Below are 15,630 nucleotides of genomic sequence, written 5' to 3'. Positions count from 1 at the left end.
GAATTCAACTGGGTAATGTTGTAAATTAAGCGTTTCAGATTCTATCATCTAGTTTTGTATCTGTATCTATCTATCTATCTGTACTTATTCATTTTTAACAAAAAGTACTTCTGTATAGTAGATGTCAACATATATGAAGAACAGGTACCGCAAACACTGAGATAAAGCTATGTTCCTGTAAACTGCTTAGTAATAATAATAGTAATAATGCAGTTATTAATAAATCAATACAAATACAGAGCTGTTTGGGGGGAAGGCAGATGCTTGACCTGTAGCCAATATTAGGGGATGTCAGAATATGTAATGCATACTTCTATGCAATTAAAATACACCACACACATACTTTTTACTGAACAGTTTAAGCAAACTATTTAAATACAAATTAATAACATTTTGCATAATGATTAACTCTCCAGTTACAAACATAATTGTCTGATTATGGGACAGAAAGTCCCATCAGTCTGACGGCCCAAGCAGATAGATACTCACTTGAAGATGCCTCTCCCTTCAGTGTGGGGCTCCCTCTCTGGGACTGGTGTGGACCGGTTCTCAGAGGCAGAGGAGCCTGTGGGAGCGACGCTGCAAACGGGAGAAAACACCGTCAGACAGAGCCAACATTGTGTCCGAGCTCCGGCCCAACAGAAGTCTTTGCAGAGCCTTTAAAGTCTGCAGACAAAACAGCTTCCTGTCAGCGCTCTCCAGCAGCCCAGTCCTCTGACCCAGCGGCTGTGAGAACAGCGCTGAGGCTGTCTGTCACTGCTAGAGCCAGGCAGCTCCCGAACCCAGCATGAACACCATGAGCTCACACCAGCTTTTTATTCCCACCTTCAAAGACAGTCCCCCTCTGCTCATTAAATGCAGGTGCTGTTTCTATTTCAGATACAATCCAAACATTACTTTTAAACAAACAAAAATGTACTACCTGTACATGAAATGTGTGTGTCTGTATATACATATTTAAGTATGTATACAGTTGTGGCTTTTGGATGTGGAAAGTTTTAAATCTTTTGGGGAAGTTTGCTCAAATGTGAGAGGGCATGAGAACTAGTGAATCATCTCTTCAGATATTCTGGAAGTGCTGCTGACTCACTGCATGTGCGCCAGAGCAGTAGTGAGTGGACAGAACTGCCACAAACAGCTGCTTTCTACAATCCCCAGGAAAGGATTAATAATGTGTGTTCTAATTTTGCAAATTCCTGTAAACATTTTACAGTCACATACAATGAATCAAACTATTTAAGCCTTCTGAAGAGTGTGCCTGGCTACAAACATCAATCATCATATTCTCATATCAAGAGACATAGAGAGGGGTGGTGTGGTGTTTATACTTTACTTTTTCCTGCACATATTAACTGCTCTAACCAGGCACAGCACAGACTAGCGCAGACTATGTCTGCCTGCGGCTCACAGGAGCCTTCATACTGGCAGAGCACTGGCACAATGCCGGCACAGTGTTGGCTTTTCATGGCTCTGCCAAGCTGCCATTGGCACGATAGGGAAAGATGGACTGGGTAGTCTTTCAGCAAAACCTCTAAATCGTGCAACAGGAGAGATTCATACTTTAAAAAGCAGTTATTTTGTTCAAACTCTAATCTTTTCATTTTCACAAAATAGCTCATGCCTCCATGCAGGTTCAATTAATCATAATAATAATAATAATAATAATAATAATAATAATAATTTAGCAGATGCCTTTAAGGTGATTTATGTGGTTTTACAAAGACTAACATACAATGTTCTACATATACACATAATAACAAGGGTAACCACATTACTGTAAAATAAATACATATTTTAATAAAATCGACTTTACAATGAAATTAAGGTGTGAGAGAAGGTTAGAATGGTATACAGGTGTAATTCAAACAGGTGTGTCTTAATGAGATGTCACGATAAGAAAATGCAGTTAGTGCTCATGGGCAGCTCATTCCAGAACCGCAGACAAAATGACAATACTAAATCTGGGATCAGGTCTATCTTCTATAATCAGAGGTTGAAGTGAAGAATAATACAATTAAATGAATCTCAATATAATATTTATAATATATATATATATATATATACATACACTCACCTAAAGAATTATTAGGAACACCATACTAATACTGTGTTTGACCCCCTTTCGCCTTCAGAACTGCCTTAATTCTACGTGGCATTGATTCAACAAGGTGCTGAAAGCATTCTTTAGAAATGTTGGCCCATATTGATAGGATAGCATCTTGCAGTTGATGGAGATTTGTGGGATGCACATCCAGGGCACGAAGCTCCCGTTCCACCACATCCCAAAGATGCTCTATTGGGTTGAGATCTGGTGACTGTGGGGGCCAGTTTAGTACAGTGAACTCATTGTCATGTTCAAGAAACCAATTTGAAATGATTCGACCTTTGTGACATGGTGCATTATCCTGCTGGATAAGGATCATCACCATCAGAGGATGGGTACATGGTGGTCATAAAGGGATGGACATGGTCAGAAACAATGCTCAGGTAGGCCGTTGGCATTTAAACGATGCCCAATTGGCACTAAGGGGCCTAAAGTGTGCCAAGAAAACATCCCCCACACCTTTACACCACCACCACCAGCCTGCACAGTGGTAACAAGGCATGATGGATCCATGTTCTCATTCTGTTTACGCCAAATTCTGACTCTACCATCTGAATGTCTCAACAGAAATCGAGACTCATCAGACCAGGCAACATTTTTCCAGTCTTCAACTGTCCAATTTTGGTGAGCTTGTGCAAATTGTAGCCTCTTTTTCCTATTTGTAGTGGAGATGAGTGGTACCCGGTGGGGTCTTCTGCTGTTGTAGCCCATCCACCTCAAGGTTGTATGTGTTGTGGCTTCACAAATGCTTTGCTGCATACCTCGGTTGTAACGAGTGGTTATTTCAGTCAAAGTTGCTCTTCTATCAGCTTGAATCAGTCGGCCCATTCTCCTCTGACCTCTAGCATCAACAAGGCATTTTCGCCCACAGGACTTCCGCATACTGGATGTTTTTCCCTTTTCACACCATTCTTTGTAAACCCTAGAAATGGTTGTGCGTGAAAATCCCAGTAACTGAGCAGATTGTGAAATACTCAGACCGGCCCGTCTGGCACCAACAACCATGCCACGCTCAAAATTGCTTAAATCACCTTTCTTTCCCATTCAGACATTCAGATTGGAGTTCAGGAGATTGTCTTGACCAGGACCACACCCCTAAATGCATTGAAGCAACTGCCATGTGATTGGTTGGTTAGATAATTGCATTAATGAGAAATTGAACAGGTGTTCCTAATAATCCTTTAGGTGAGTGTATATATATATATATATATATATATATATATATATATATTAGTGTTTCTTATATTTTACTTTCAATCTCTTTATACCCAGCCCGTGAGTGAGAAGCCCTATACACATCTGGGCCAGCTGTTTCTAGTTCTCATCTTTCCTAATTGAGACACACTCCTTTCTACAGAGTGGAGTGGAGCAGGCCTGTATCAGAAAGCTTCATAAAACCATCACAGAACACACCATTTCCATATTACTGTATTCTGCTGCTCTTAGAGGTCTGTGCAGTTGATTATGTCACAAGTGACTGAGAAGTAAAAGGCAGTTTGACAGAAGGAAATGAAATGGAGTACAGACCTGCTGACTCTTGGAGAAGGTTCTTCTGTTATTGACCCACTTTTAGAAAGCCGTGGCCTTCTAGAAATTCCCAGAGAAGACACATAATGACTGAGGAAAGAGCGCCCCCTATCGAAAGAACCAGAACTGTGAGAGAAATCTGTACAACAGATGAGATGAGGTAAAATCAGATGGGACAAGAGCACATGGTAAGAAGGTGTTATTAGACAAGTGAATTCAAACCTTGAGTGTCCGTTATTTACAATCAACATGAATAGAAAAAGGAAAATATGTACAGAAGCCCTTGGAGTTATCTCTGGAACCAAACTCACAGGAGTTATGGCTAGGATTTACCCTGCTACCACATGCACACCAATACAGTGATCCCTTGAAATACACAAATCATTAACACCTTTGGCTTCTGCTTGAATTTGACAATGAGTTCCATGTGGCCTGGTAGCAGCAATATTTCTGATTAAGACTGTCCTTGATCTCAATTGAAAATGTTAAGTGTCTTTTTATTTTATAGTGCTTTATATCTATGTTAAGGGAATGCATCTTCACTGAATATGATGTTTTAAGTAAGTGTATAAATAAAGTATTGTTGGAAAAATGATTCATTGTGCTACCTATATGGTGTAACCCATATAGTCACATTTCTACTGTTTGTTATGTAATCATTCTCCACGAGTGCAATGTGCAATTCTTGTCTACACAAAGTTTTCCAGGAACACAACGCTCATGTATCTCGAGGGATTACTGCACAGAAATACAGAGCAAAGGCTAAGTCACAGAGATTACAAACACAAAACATGCAGATGCCGTTTTCCTTCCCGAATATGATTTTGATAATGTGGAGTTCTAGGACATGTTGTGGTTACTGAGAACACTCATTACTGAAAAAGGGCAAGAGACTGTGCTATCAGACACTTGTCCCACAAAGAAGCTGCTGCTGCTTCTGCCACAACAAAGCAGTGCTGACTCACTAGGCTGGGACTGCACACTGTCTGGATATCTCACTGCACTTTGCTCTGACACTGCAACTTCTTAGGAGACATTCTTGACAGTTTACTCAGATGCAAACACGTGTGTTCCAAGAAAAACACACTCTTCTGGAACACCGGAGATTTGTCAACAGTATAAAATGTTTTAATTTTCACAAACTATTCTTAGAAAGGCATGTAATAACTGGGGGGGGCAAAGATCACACAAAACAGTTCCATGTCCAAACTGGAAAGTTGGACATATCTTTGACCACACAAATACCTAGACTCAAATACTTTATTAAAACTATAAATCAATATTTCATGTTTCTTTTTGAAGCCGTATTCAGCGTGACAAAAATAACCTAAAAGCTGGAATGAACTACAGAGTTTCTCCACTGATTGGAAAAAATATCACATTATCAGAAACTGCTGTGAAGCTGCGAGTTATCTGTGGGAGGCTGACCCTGCTAAAGCCTTCCTACAGGAAAACACAAACATCTAGATGCCCAAGGGAGCACAGCATGGACAGAGAGAACAAGAAATATGTTCTGTGAAATTTCTAGACCTTCAATTCCAGATGCTACACAATTATAATTCATAATGCTACAGGTTTCTGTTTCAGGAATCAAATGGAGATCAGCTCCAGCTCCTGGAGTATTGCTGGTCTCTCCCGAACCCCTCTTTTGCTTGTTTCCCTCAACTGAATGAGACTGTGCAGAACTGCAACAAAAATACAAAGTATTAATCTATCAGAGAGTCTGAAAAGCAGTTCTCGTTCTTGTTCCTGTTTAATGTGTTTAGTCTAGTGTTGCATGTGGTGTGAGTACTGTGTTCTGTAGGCTGTACAAGAGGCTGCGCTGTCACTGTCTGAATTACTGCCACTGTAGACAAGTCTGCTAAAGGCCAGACAAGACGGCATTAGCATGGGAGCATCCCTGAACAGACAGAATTGGGCCTTGGAGGACTGGGAACGTCTTGCAGAAACGAGAGCTGCATTCTAAGACTGCAGGAGTGCTTGACACACAGTTTGATGGATGCAGAGTGTTTAGCAACAGATACTATTGACATCTATGCTGGTGCTTGATTAATAAAGCAGTTATATTAAAATAATTCTAAGAACATCATTATTCTTGCCTGCAAACGTGTTAAACCTACAACTGTAAAAGCCTTCAAATGAAATTAAATTAAATAATATAGACCAGAATGGCCATATTCAACTACTTCTGCACAGTCATTTCTTTTGTTGTGAACAACAATCTGATAATTTGCAACTTCAGCACTTTCTGACAGGTAAAAATGAATTACAATGACCATAAACTCCAAACAGTTATTTATGTCCACATATTTCCTAACATATACCTAGCACACAAAAGAGAAACAACTCGCTATGTTAGGGCTGCTCTTGCAATCTCCTAGATCTTAATGACACACATAATCCCACACAACACAGAACATGGCAGACATTCAGACATCAGACAGACACAGGGACAGAGTATGCCTCCCTTTCTCATATCACCTTTTCCAGACAAATTATATTAAAGTGTTTATTAATGAACTGCTACTATGATTTTTGTGCAATAATTAGCTTTTCTACTAAAGAGTATTGACTTTATAACCTCTAGTCCAGCTTTCTATACAGCAGAGTGAAATATGTGAAAACAGATGTGGCTTCAACCACAAATTTCTACCACATATGGAAGATGACATGGCAAACGTAAATACCCGTCTTTGGATTTACCTGGATTTGTTTCTCCCACATGTACAGTGGTTCTGCCTTCCCAGGGCCTTTAATACCCTGAGTGAGCTTTTCATGTGTTCGCCAGGATTACAGCATTACTCATTTCAGTCACAGCCAAAAATAGAGTGCGTTCTGTTGTTACAGGCCTGAACAACATTATCACGTGCAGACGGAAAGCAGACATGCTAATAACAGAAACAGAATATCCAATTGCTTAACCTGTCCTACAGTAACTCATAGCACACTCAATCTACAGTTTATCACATGGTAAACTCCTTAATCACAAAACACTGGAAACCTATGATCTTCTGCTAAAACATTAGACTAATGTACTACAATAAAGACTGAAAGCAGAGGAAAGGATAGGGCACATGAAGACTGCTTAACAATACTTAGTTTTAAATTGAGCGATTGGGTAACATAGAAAGAAAACATATAACCTGTAATGTAAATGCATTGCCTCTCACAGGAATGAAATACAAGCTACAGAAATAAAATCTTGAAAGAAACCCAAACCTGGTATGGAAACATAACACCGAAGGTCTCTTCACATGTTTGAAACAAACAATCCCTGCACAGACAGCGTATTTCCATATTTAGCTCTGGATCTGCACTAGCCCATACATTGTACCACCAATATGCACAGGTCTTCTTCAAATTGATTAATAAATCAAACATTCATAAAATAATACAAAAATATTTCCATCAATAAATATGAATTACATAGTGTGGTTTCTGTGGCTTTCCTTCTGTGAACCAACATAGCCACTTCCAGGCACAGGCAGTGCAGGGGTACAGGTGTGAGGGCTGAACACTTACGGTAACGGGTGCGAGTCCTGATCCGGGGCCACAGGGGGTGGTGTGTCACCATTGCTGGGGGCTGGAGACAGTGGTGGGGGGGAGCTGGAAGGGCTGCTGTGCGTAGTGCTGTGGGAGTAGAGCTGGGCACGCGCTGAGGGAGGGCTGCGCTCCGGCACTGTGGGAGAGGGGATGGAGATCGGGGTGTCCGCCTGCTGGTCAGGGCTTGACCTCTCACTGGTAGGGCTGGGAGAGGCGGAGGAGGGAGCCGAGGTAGGGGAGTCAGAGGAGGGTGGCAAGGGCAGGGAGGCAGGAGATGGAGGAGTGAGCGACACCTCTGGCAGGCTCTGTCCAGATGTCCGGCGGTTCTTGCGGGCCTCCTCTGCACTTGGGGCCAGTCTCCGCCGGTCCTTCCGAACATGCGGTGCAGCCTCGTCCAACTCTCCATCCTCGTACCTCAGAGCGTTCTGCACAAGACCGAGCACAACGCTGAGCACAACGCTGAGCACAACGCTGAGCACAACGCTGAACATAGGGACATGATGTAATGCTATGACTCAGCAGCATGGTGACACAGTACACTTGTCCAAGACACGGCCCATTGCTGGCTGCTGGAAGGCATTGTGGGGAACTGCCCAGACTGGCTATAATGCTGCAGTCTAGCCCGTGTTGCGAAAACCATTGTTGCTTTCTAAATGTTTTTAATGGAAAATGTATTCAGAAGAGAACTGGAACTACAGAGGATTAGAAGATATTGGGGACTCCCTTAAATTCCCTAAAAGGCAAAACTCTACCAACAGAAGAACACAGCCTTTCAGCAATTAACCACACACTCTTTGTTTTTCATCACGTACGCCCTTCTAAGGGCTTAAATAAGTGCGTCATAATGTGCCACAGTCTGGCAGGCCAACTGACTAAAACAGTGACATAAGCAATGTAATTCCAACAGGTTGGTAACCAATATAAACACCTCAACACCATTAAGTTAGTACATCACTATCATTTAAATAGAAATAATCTTTTAATGTTTTGAATGGGATTAAAATAACTAATACCTCTTTAAAATAAGCAATCACACTGCATGTTAATAGAAACACAATAGTCAGCTCCCTGGTTATGTTCAAAAGAGCTCCTACCTCATATATTGTGAACTGGTGCTTGAGGTCTGGATCCGCTCCTTTGCTGTTCATGTGTCGGTGCATGAGTTCCTCCATGCCCAGCTGCTCTAGGCAGTCGGTGACATCATAGAAGGAGTCCTGGTCCGGGAGGGCGGCCAGTGTCTGGACACAGGGGCACAACAGAGAGGGTTAATGCAGTTAATTCCAGTGTTTATAGGAGTACTCAATGAGCCATGAAAATAAACTCTTTCATGTCTTCATAAGTGTGAGCTCTTTAAGCGAGGTACCTTGTTGATGAGGGACATGGAGAACACAGGCAGCTCACCATCTGCTCCGTTCCTCTCCTCCAGGATGTCCGTTAGGCAGGACCAGGGCAGGGCACCTGAAACAGCGTGCAGTGTAAGCTAGCCTGCCAGCTCTGGCATAGAGGCCAGACGAGTCACAACACTGGCAGTGGACTCATTTGAGCACAACTTCAGATAAAACCATCTCCACAATGGATTCTAGCTTCCTCAACAACAATGCTGTATGATAGAAATCTACATACTTATGTAAACTACAGTGGAAAAGAAGGAGTTAAGTAATACTTCATAAATGAGGGATGTTCACAGTTACAATATAAGAAAGTTTGTCCACAAACTGACTCATGGTAAGATTGACAACTGTAAGTGCTTAGGATAGTTACTAATCTAAACATTGTGAAGGAAAGCAGCCAAACCATACAGCACGGTTTCTACTTCCGTTGACTGATAATTGTAGAGTAAACAGGAGAAATATATATACAGAACAGTTCTCATCAACTTCCAACAATGCAAGAGCCTGCATCTCTCACAGACAAAATAGCTTTGCTATTACATATGCCCTGGTAAAATGACAGTAATAAATTCACAATCATACATACAGCTCCATAGGAGAAGCTGTATTAAGCTTGAAACCAGGAATATTAGGTACAAGCTGACAAACTTCTCATCTGCAATATTTTAACACATGTTCATTATCTCAACGTTTCCCGTTTTGATGACAGTACTTATTTAACTGTAACAAAGTTTTTATTTTGCAACAATGGGTTTATGTAAGGAACCTCTCTTGCTGTCCACAGTGTTGACCGCGTGGACGAGGAGTTGTCCATTGGCCTCGGTGTACTCCACAAACACAATGAGGAGCTTCAGAGCAGTTTTTACTACAAGGCGAGACTGATAAAGAGAAGGAGAGGGAGAGAGGGAGAGAGGGAGAGAAGGAGTGAATAATTTGGAGTTTGGAAATGGGCCAGAAAGAAAAGAGAGATCAGAGCAATTATTTCGCAGCAGGTCACTAAAAACTTGATGAACTTCTAACCAGACGGAATATAGATACACACCTGCAATAATATAGGATATAAAAAATGTTAGAACAATTGTACTGTACATGAAGACAGGGCCTATAACCCCCTATACAAGACCTATAATCACCACATAAAGGGCTTTTAGTCACTATATACTCATGCCATCACATTTCAAACCCATGTTTGTGCTGCTACACCCTCCAAGTACTGTAGTGTGTACTCACCAAGCTCCCAGTAAGCGTGTACAGCCACTGCACAGTTTCATTGTGGTTTATGACTCCATTCATTCCATCAACAAACAGCATGATCTGACTCAGAGCTGCAAAAACAGGACGAGCTCAGAATTGGACGAGCAAAAAAACCCACATGCAACTACTCACTACTCTGACACTCTGTGTTGCTTTAGTTTATTTTCTCTCATTGGCCTGCAGTATATTAATCAGATGCTTCATTCCCCACTGAAGCATGAGCAGTTACTGTACAACTGTGTTTATAATGAATGCCTCAGTGCAGTCATGGAATCCATGTGATAAACAGCATTTTCAGCTCAGGATTGTTTTCCATTATGCACCAAAATAAGACTTAATTCCCAGAAGGTTTGTGATTCACATTAATGGGGATATCACAGAAGTGAAATACAAGTAATGTGCTGCCTTCATCCCTCCGGGTCTTCTGTGCAGACTGCAGGACAGCACAATGGGACCCAGGCGGGGAGGGCAGAAGTCAGCAGACCCTACCTCTCAAAATGTAGTTCTGGTAGTTGTGGTCGGCTTCAGCTCCGACTTTGATGAAGCACGTCAAGCCTTCAGAGCTGACGAACTCTGGCACCAGGTCTTTGTCATCCTGCAGGAGAACACACAGAGTTTAAGAAACCACATCCTCCTACCTCCACCAAGGATTTCCAGCTGCAGAAGCCTTTGACACTACAATCAAAATGCATCTGAACCTCATCTCTCACACCAGTGACTGGAGACAGGATAGACAATATCCAGGTGGTGGACATTCCTGGGATTTTACTGGATTTAAACACAAACCTCACCATGGTTTGTTCTTTATATGGAAGCAGCATTACATTTCAGAATACATCCCTATTTTATGGTTTTCTCCATAATCTAAAAGTACTTAAATTGATGATGATCATAACAACTCTGTGCCATGTTTAATTAACACAAATTTAACGTAAGTACTGGTTGATCTGCTCCTGGTGGGCAGCAGGTACTGAGAACAGATCAGCTCAGTATTAGCAACATTTCAAACTGAAATCATTCACAGGACTCATTCCACATAGAACACCAAATACTACTAGAGAACATTTTCCTATGAGTTAAACTGTCTAGAAGCAAAGGGCAACACTGCAGCTCCTCCAGCTCTGAGAGGGGCTAGGCTTGGGGGGCGGCCAGCTTGGATTAGTCAGTTTTGAAGTACATCTGTTTCCAGCAGAGTATCATACATATTTTATCTTTAGTTTTTAGTTGCGTGTTTTTTTTATCCATATTTCTGCTTGTTGTTGCCAGGACACTAATTTTTATACTGCCCTCTTTTCAAGGTTTGTACAATGTATTTGTATATTAAGGATGATATTTCCTCAGTTTGTTGAATTTACATTTGGCAACTGCACTTCCCCTGTTCACGTCATATAATTTCCAGTTACACTTACCCTATTTGAACATAAGGTGGCAGTATAAAACATGGAAAGAATCAAATATCTAGGCCTAAACTTTCCAAATTCATATACAATATACGTAAATGGAAATTGGTGCATCACGGGGGAAAAACTGAGTATGAAATAATTGCTTAAATTGACCAGTCATATGGCAGCTATTCACCATTCTCAACAGATTTAAGAACCAAATAAGCCAAAGTAAGAGTATGTATGAGGGGCTATAAAGCACAGTTATATTGCCAAAAGTCTGACATTCTACTTTGAAAACTAAATGGGAAGTTTGTTGTCAGAATGAGGCAGTGAGTAGTGCAGTACTTGAATACTTCAGAGCCAGATACAACATCCATACAGACCAGGCTAGTTTCACTGAACTTGGGAACTGCCCAGATCAAGCCACACACCTGACAGCACAACCCTCACCCCGCCCTGCACTCAGGTGTACGGCCGTCTTCAGCTCCTTACCTGAAATAACTGCTTCAAAGAGAAGAGGGACCGTCGCAGCTCTGGCCCATGGGAGTTGTACAGCTTCTCTAAAAAAAGCAGGGATGACATCAATATGGGAATTCATTTAAGATGCTTCCAGTCAGACTCCCTTGCTGTTATCAGAAGCCTGTAGAAGCTATCGTCAATCACATTTTCTGAAGACAGACTTTGAAACCACAATTGTTAAACATGATGTGAGTGCTTAAATAAAAAAGCATAAAATTAAATAAAGTCCCACCGATAAAGTGAGTAAATTGTTTAATCCCTTATGACTAGGGTCCTGCAATTTCGGTGTTCTCAATTGTAATTCAGCTGCTATGCCCTAGATGTTTCTGCAGCCTACCCAGCTATGGTAAATTAATTCACAATTCAGAAATCAACAAATTGTGCTTTGACTAATTACAAAAATTAAAACTAATTATGATAAGATAAAAATGGTATTTGAATAAATTGAGGTGTTAAAAGAAACCTCGAGGGACATAAGCATGAAGTCAAAAACAATGCAATCAAAAAGCACTTAATTTAACTAATACATGCAACAATGTACACCTGGTATTCTGTACATCCAATGGGTATAATTGTGCACAACTTGTAATTTATCTTTAGACCACACTTCAAAGACTACAATAGAACAACATTTATCAGCAGATATTGACAGCTATTAAACAACCCCCTCCAGTAAAAATGAGGGAAATAAAGTGATGAACGCTGCCAAGATGTAATTTTCATTTAGACAGAGGCATTTCTTTGTGCTATCAAGGCTGTGTAGCAGGCATGACATTCTTTGAGGTTAACTGCCAAATTGAATACATTTGACCAACAATATATGGGAAAATAATATTCTGAAAACAGACAAGCTGGTTGCAACTGTTACAAAAAGTTAAAGACCACTTCACAGAAGTAATCCAACAAGAAGCTGCCACCTGGGCACTTGGAGCACTTGGTATTCTGCTGCTAAATATAATTTCAAATACATACATTTTTACATATGCTTTGTTGAAAATTAAATGCACAATTCACCAAACACTGTAGTGTTAAGGAACCTCTTTAAATTTCTTACAGGTGTGCAAAGTTTAAAATTAGTTTGACAGCTGAATAATTATTTCCCAATTTAACATGAAAGCCTAAAGATCTTTGTCAGTTGTTACCAATTCTATAAATACTTAAAGACACGTTTCTTAAGTTTCTTAAGGAAACAGAAGTATTTACAAGTTGCCACAGAGAGAGACGGGAGAGTACAGGTGAGAGGTAGCGATCTTGTTGTTTGACTAGTTTCAGAATAGTCTCAGCATTGCTCATTTTGTTTTAAGTTTGCCTTAAATTGACGTTAGCATTGTCTGTAGTTTGCCTAAATTGAAGTCAATTCAGTTCAGCTGCTGAGTTGGTGAAAGTAAACAGGTTGTAGAAGGGAGTTTCTGTCTAGGACTAGCAGGAATTCTGTTGCAGGAGGAGCCATGTGGGGCCAGTTAGGTGTGAATTGGTGGTAGGTAGACAAAAGCTACTTAAAGCAGCTGTTGAGAAAGAGCTGAGCTGTTTCTCGCTGACAAAAGTTAGGCAGTTGACTAGCAGCAGGAACCAAGAGAAGTATAAAGAAACAAACAAAACAAAAAAGTAACATTTAGAAGCATGTGGCCACTACAGTGTCAGGTTTGCAGAATGATTGCCTTCCTGGATGAACTCATCCAAGAAGATTTCATTTGTGAACGTTGTCGGCAGGTTGAAATCCTAGAGATCAAGGTTCATGATCTTGAGGCTCAGCTTGTCGATCTGCGCTGTATTAGGGATATAGAAGAATTAGTCAATCAGCCCATGAGAGAGATGATGTGCATGCCAAAACCTATGAGAGTTGAGACCTTAGAGCAGGACAGCGTAGAGAACTGCTGGGTTATAGTAGGTCGTAACCGCAGAAAAGGGCGTGCACAACCCCTAGAGACACCCCAAGAGCTTGAATTGCTCAACAAGTTCCAACTGCTGGACACCGAGTTGGACAGTGACAGCTCAGAGGGTGATGGGGGGGCAGTTGAGCACCAGAGCACCATGGTGCCCACTCCCCTCCAGAAGAGGGAGATAGATATAGTAGTTGACTCAATTCTTAGAGGTGTAGATCACACAGTGTGTTCTAGTGACAAGGAGACCCGCATGGTATCTTGCCTGCCTGGTGCTCAGGTTGCAGATCTCCCTAAACCAGTAGACGGGCTACTGGCCAAAGCCGGGGGGAATCCACTGGTCATGGTCCACATTGGAACCAATGACATAGGAAAAGGTAGGGCAGAGGTTCTGCAAGACAAATTTAAAGAGTTAGGAACAAAACTAAAGAGCAGAACCTCCACGGTAGTTTTTTCTGAAATACTTCCGGTACCATGTGCCAGGCCAGGGAGACAGGCAGAGATTAGAAAGTTTAACACGTGGTTGAAAGCTTGGTGTAGGGAAGAGGAGTTTAGGTTTATGGAGCATTGGTCTTTCTTCTGGGATAGATGGGACCTGTACAAACCAGACGGTCTACATCTAAACAGAAGGGGGGCCAATGCATTGGGAGAGCGTATGTGCAGTGGAATTGAGAATCTTTTAAACTAGGGACCAGGGGGGCAGGGAGCTCTGACAATGGGAGATGTTCCACTAAGGAAAGAAAACCAAGGGAAACTGCCAGTAGGAAAGTCCTGAAATGTTTGTACCTCAATGCCAGGAGTATAAGGAACAAGATGTTAGACTTGGAAGCCACAGTGCTAGCATGTGACAACGATGTTGTAGGAGTGACAGACACATGGCTTACAGAAAATGATGGGGATGAATACAAGTTGGAAGGATACACATAGTTTAGGAGAGACAGGCAAAATCGAAGAGGGGGTGGGTTAGCATTATATGTGAAAAATGACATTGAGGCAGAAGAACTTGTATTAGATCCCAGTAACGGAACAGAATCTTTGTGGGTGAAACTTTTGAACAAGAGATCTGGAGGATTAGCGGTAGGAGTGTGTTACAGACCACGCAACTCAGATATTCAGAAAAATGCTGCATTGTACAGTGTAATCATGACTGCATGTAGCAAGGATGTGGCTGTTATAATGGGGGATTTCAATTTCCCAAACTTAGACTGGGAAAGCCCAGTGGGGACTACAGAAGCAGAAATGGAAATGGTTGAGATGGTAAATGACTGCTTTCTAACTCAATTTGTCAGGGAACCAACCAGAGAGAGCGCATGCATTGACTTGATCTTTTCAAATGACCAAGATAGAGTTAAGGGGACAGTAGTTAGAGAACCAATGGCAAACTGTGATCACAATATGGTTAGCTTTGAGGCATTCTTTCAAAAAACAAGGTCCAAGTCTAAAACAATGGTCTACAACGGCACTTAGAAGAGGTAGACTGGAGCACACTGGATACAGAGTTAGTTGAAAATGGATGGGTATATTTTAAGAATATACTACTTGAGGCTCAGGAGCAATTTTTACCAAAACTTAGCAAATTGAGGAACAAAAAACACTCGCCAAAATGGTTTAATAGAGGTATGCAAAAAAATATAAAGAGGAAGAAAATGTTGTATAGCGCATACAAAAGGGATGGTGACGAAACAAAATACATAGAATATGTTGAGCTGCAAAGAGATCTTAAGAAAGGGATCAGGAAAGCAAAGAGGGAAATAGAAATAAACATACCTCTTGGAGCTAAAACTAATGCAAAGAGCTTTTTTCAATATTACAACAGCAAGCGGTCAATAAAGGAGGAAGTGAAACAGATAAAGGGCAAAAATGGAAGTATCTTGGAAAACGAACAAGATGTGGCAAATATTCTAAATGAGTATTTCACAGAGGTTTTTACAAAAGAAAAAACAGATGACATGCCACAGGTTGACAATCAGTCCAGTCAAACCCTAAGAGAGATCAGGATAAATGAGGAGGAGGTACTAAAGGGACTA

The 15,630-nt window shown here is 41.3% G+C and overlaps 1 protein-coding gene across 6 annotated transcripts in view; it reads right to left on the bottom strand.

Moving 5' to 3' along the window:
- The window catches only part of fhod1 (formin homology 2 domain containing 1), a 43,174-nt gene that overhangs the window by 11,544 nt on the left and 16,000 nt on the right, over positions 1-15,630 (bottom strand). For 3 of the 6 annotated variants that reach the window (XM_066713358.1, XM_066713359.1, XM_066713360.1), the window contains exons 4-12: positions 11,697-11,764; positions 10,309-10,414; positions 9,796-9,890; positions 9,332-9,443; positions 8,538-8,632; positions 8,269-8,412; positions 7,154-7,599; positions 3,632-3,739; positions 490-579 (exon numbers count right to left, since the gene is read on the bottom strand). In XM_066713358.1, coding sequence (XP_066569455.1) covers positions 490-579; positions 3,632-3,739; positions 7,154-7,599; positions 8,269-8,412; positions 8,538-8,632; positions 9,332-9,443; positions 9,796-9,890; positions 10,309-10,414; positions 11,697-11,764 — 1,264 coding nt within the window. The remainder of the gene's footprint in view (positions 1-489; positions 580-3,631; positions 3,740-7,153; positions 7,600-8,268; positions 8,413-8,537; positions 8,633-9,331; positions 9,444-9,795; positions 9,891-10,308; positions 10,415-11,696; positions 11,765-15,630) is intronic. The other 3 variants (XM_066713361.1, XM_066713362.1, XM_066713363.1) reach the window with 1 other exon arrangement.

This window comes from Amia ocellicauda, chromosome 9 (assembly GCF_036373705.1).
Source record: "Amia ocellicauda isolate fAmiCal2 chromosome 9, fAmiCal2.hap1, whole genome shotgun sequence".
Classification (NCBI taxonomy): domain Eukaryota; kingdom Metazoa; phylum Chordata; class Actinopteri; order Amiiformes; family Amiidae; genus Amia; species Amia ocellicauda.
This window is presented reverse-complemented; position numbering and strand designations above follow the sequence as displayed.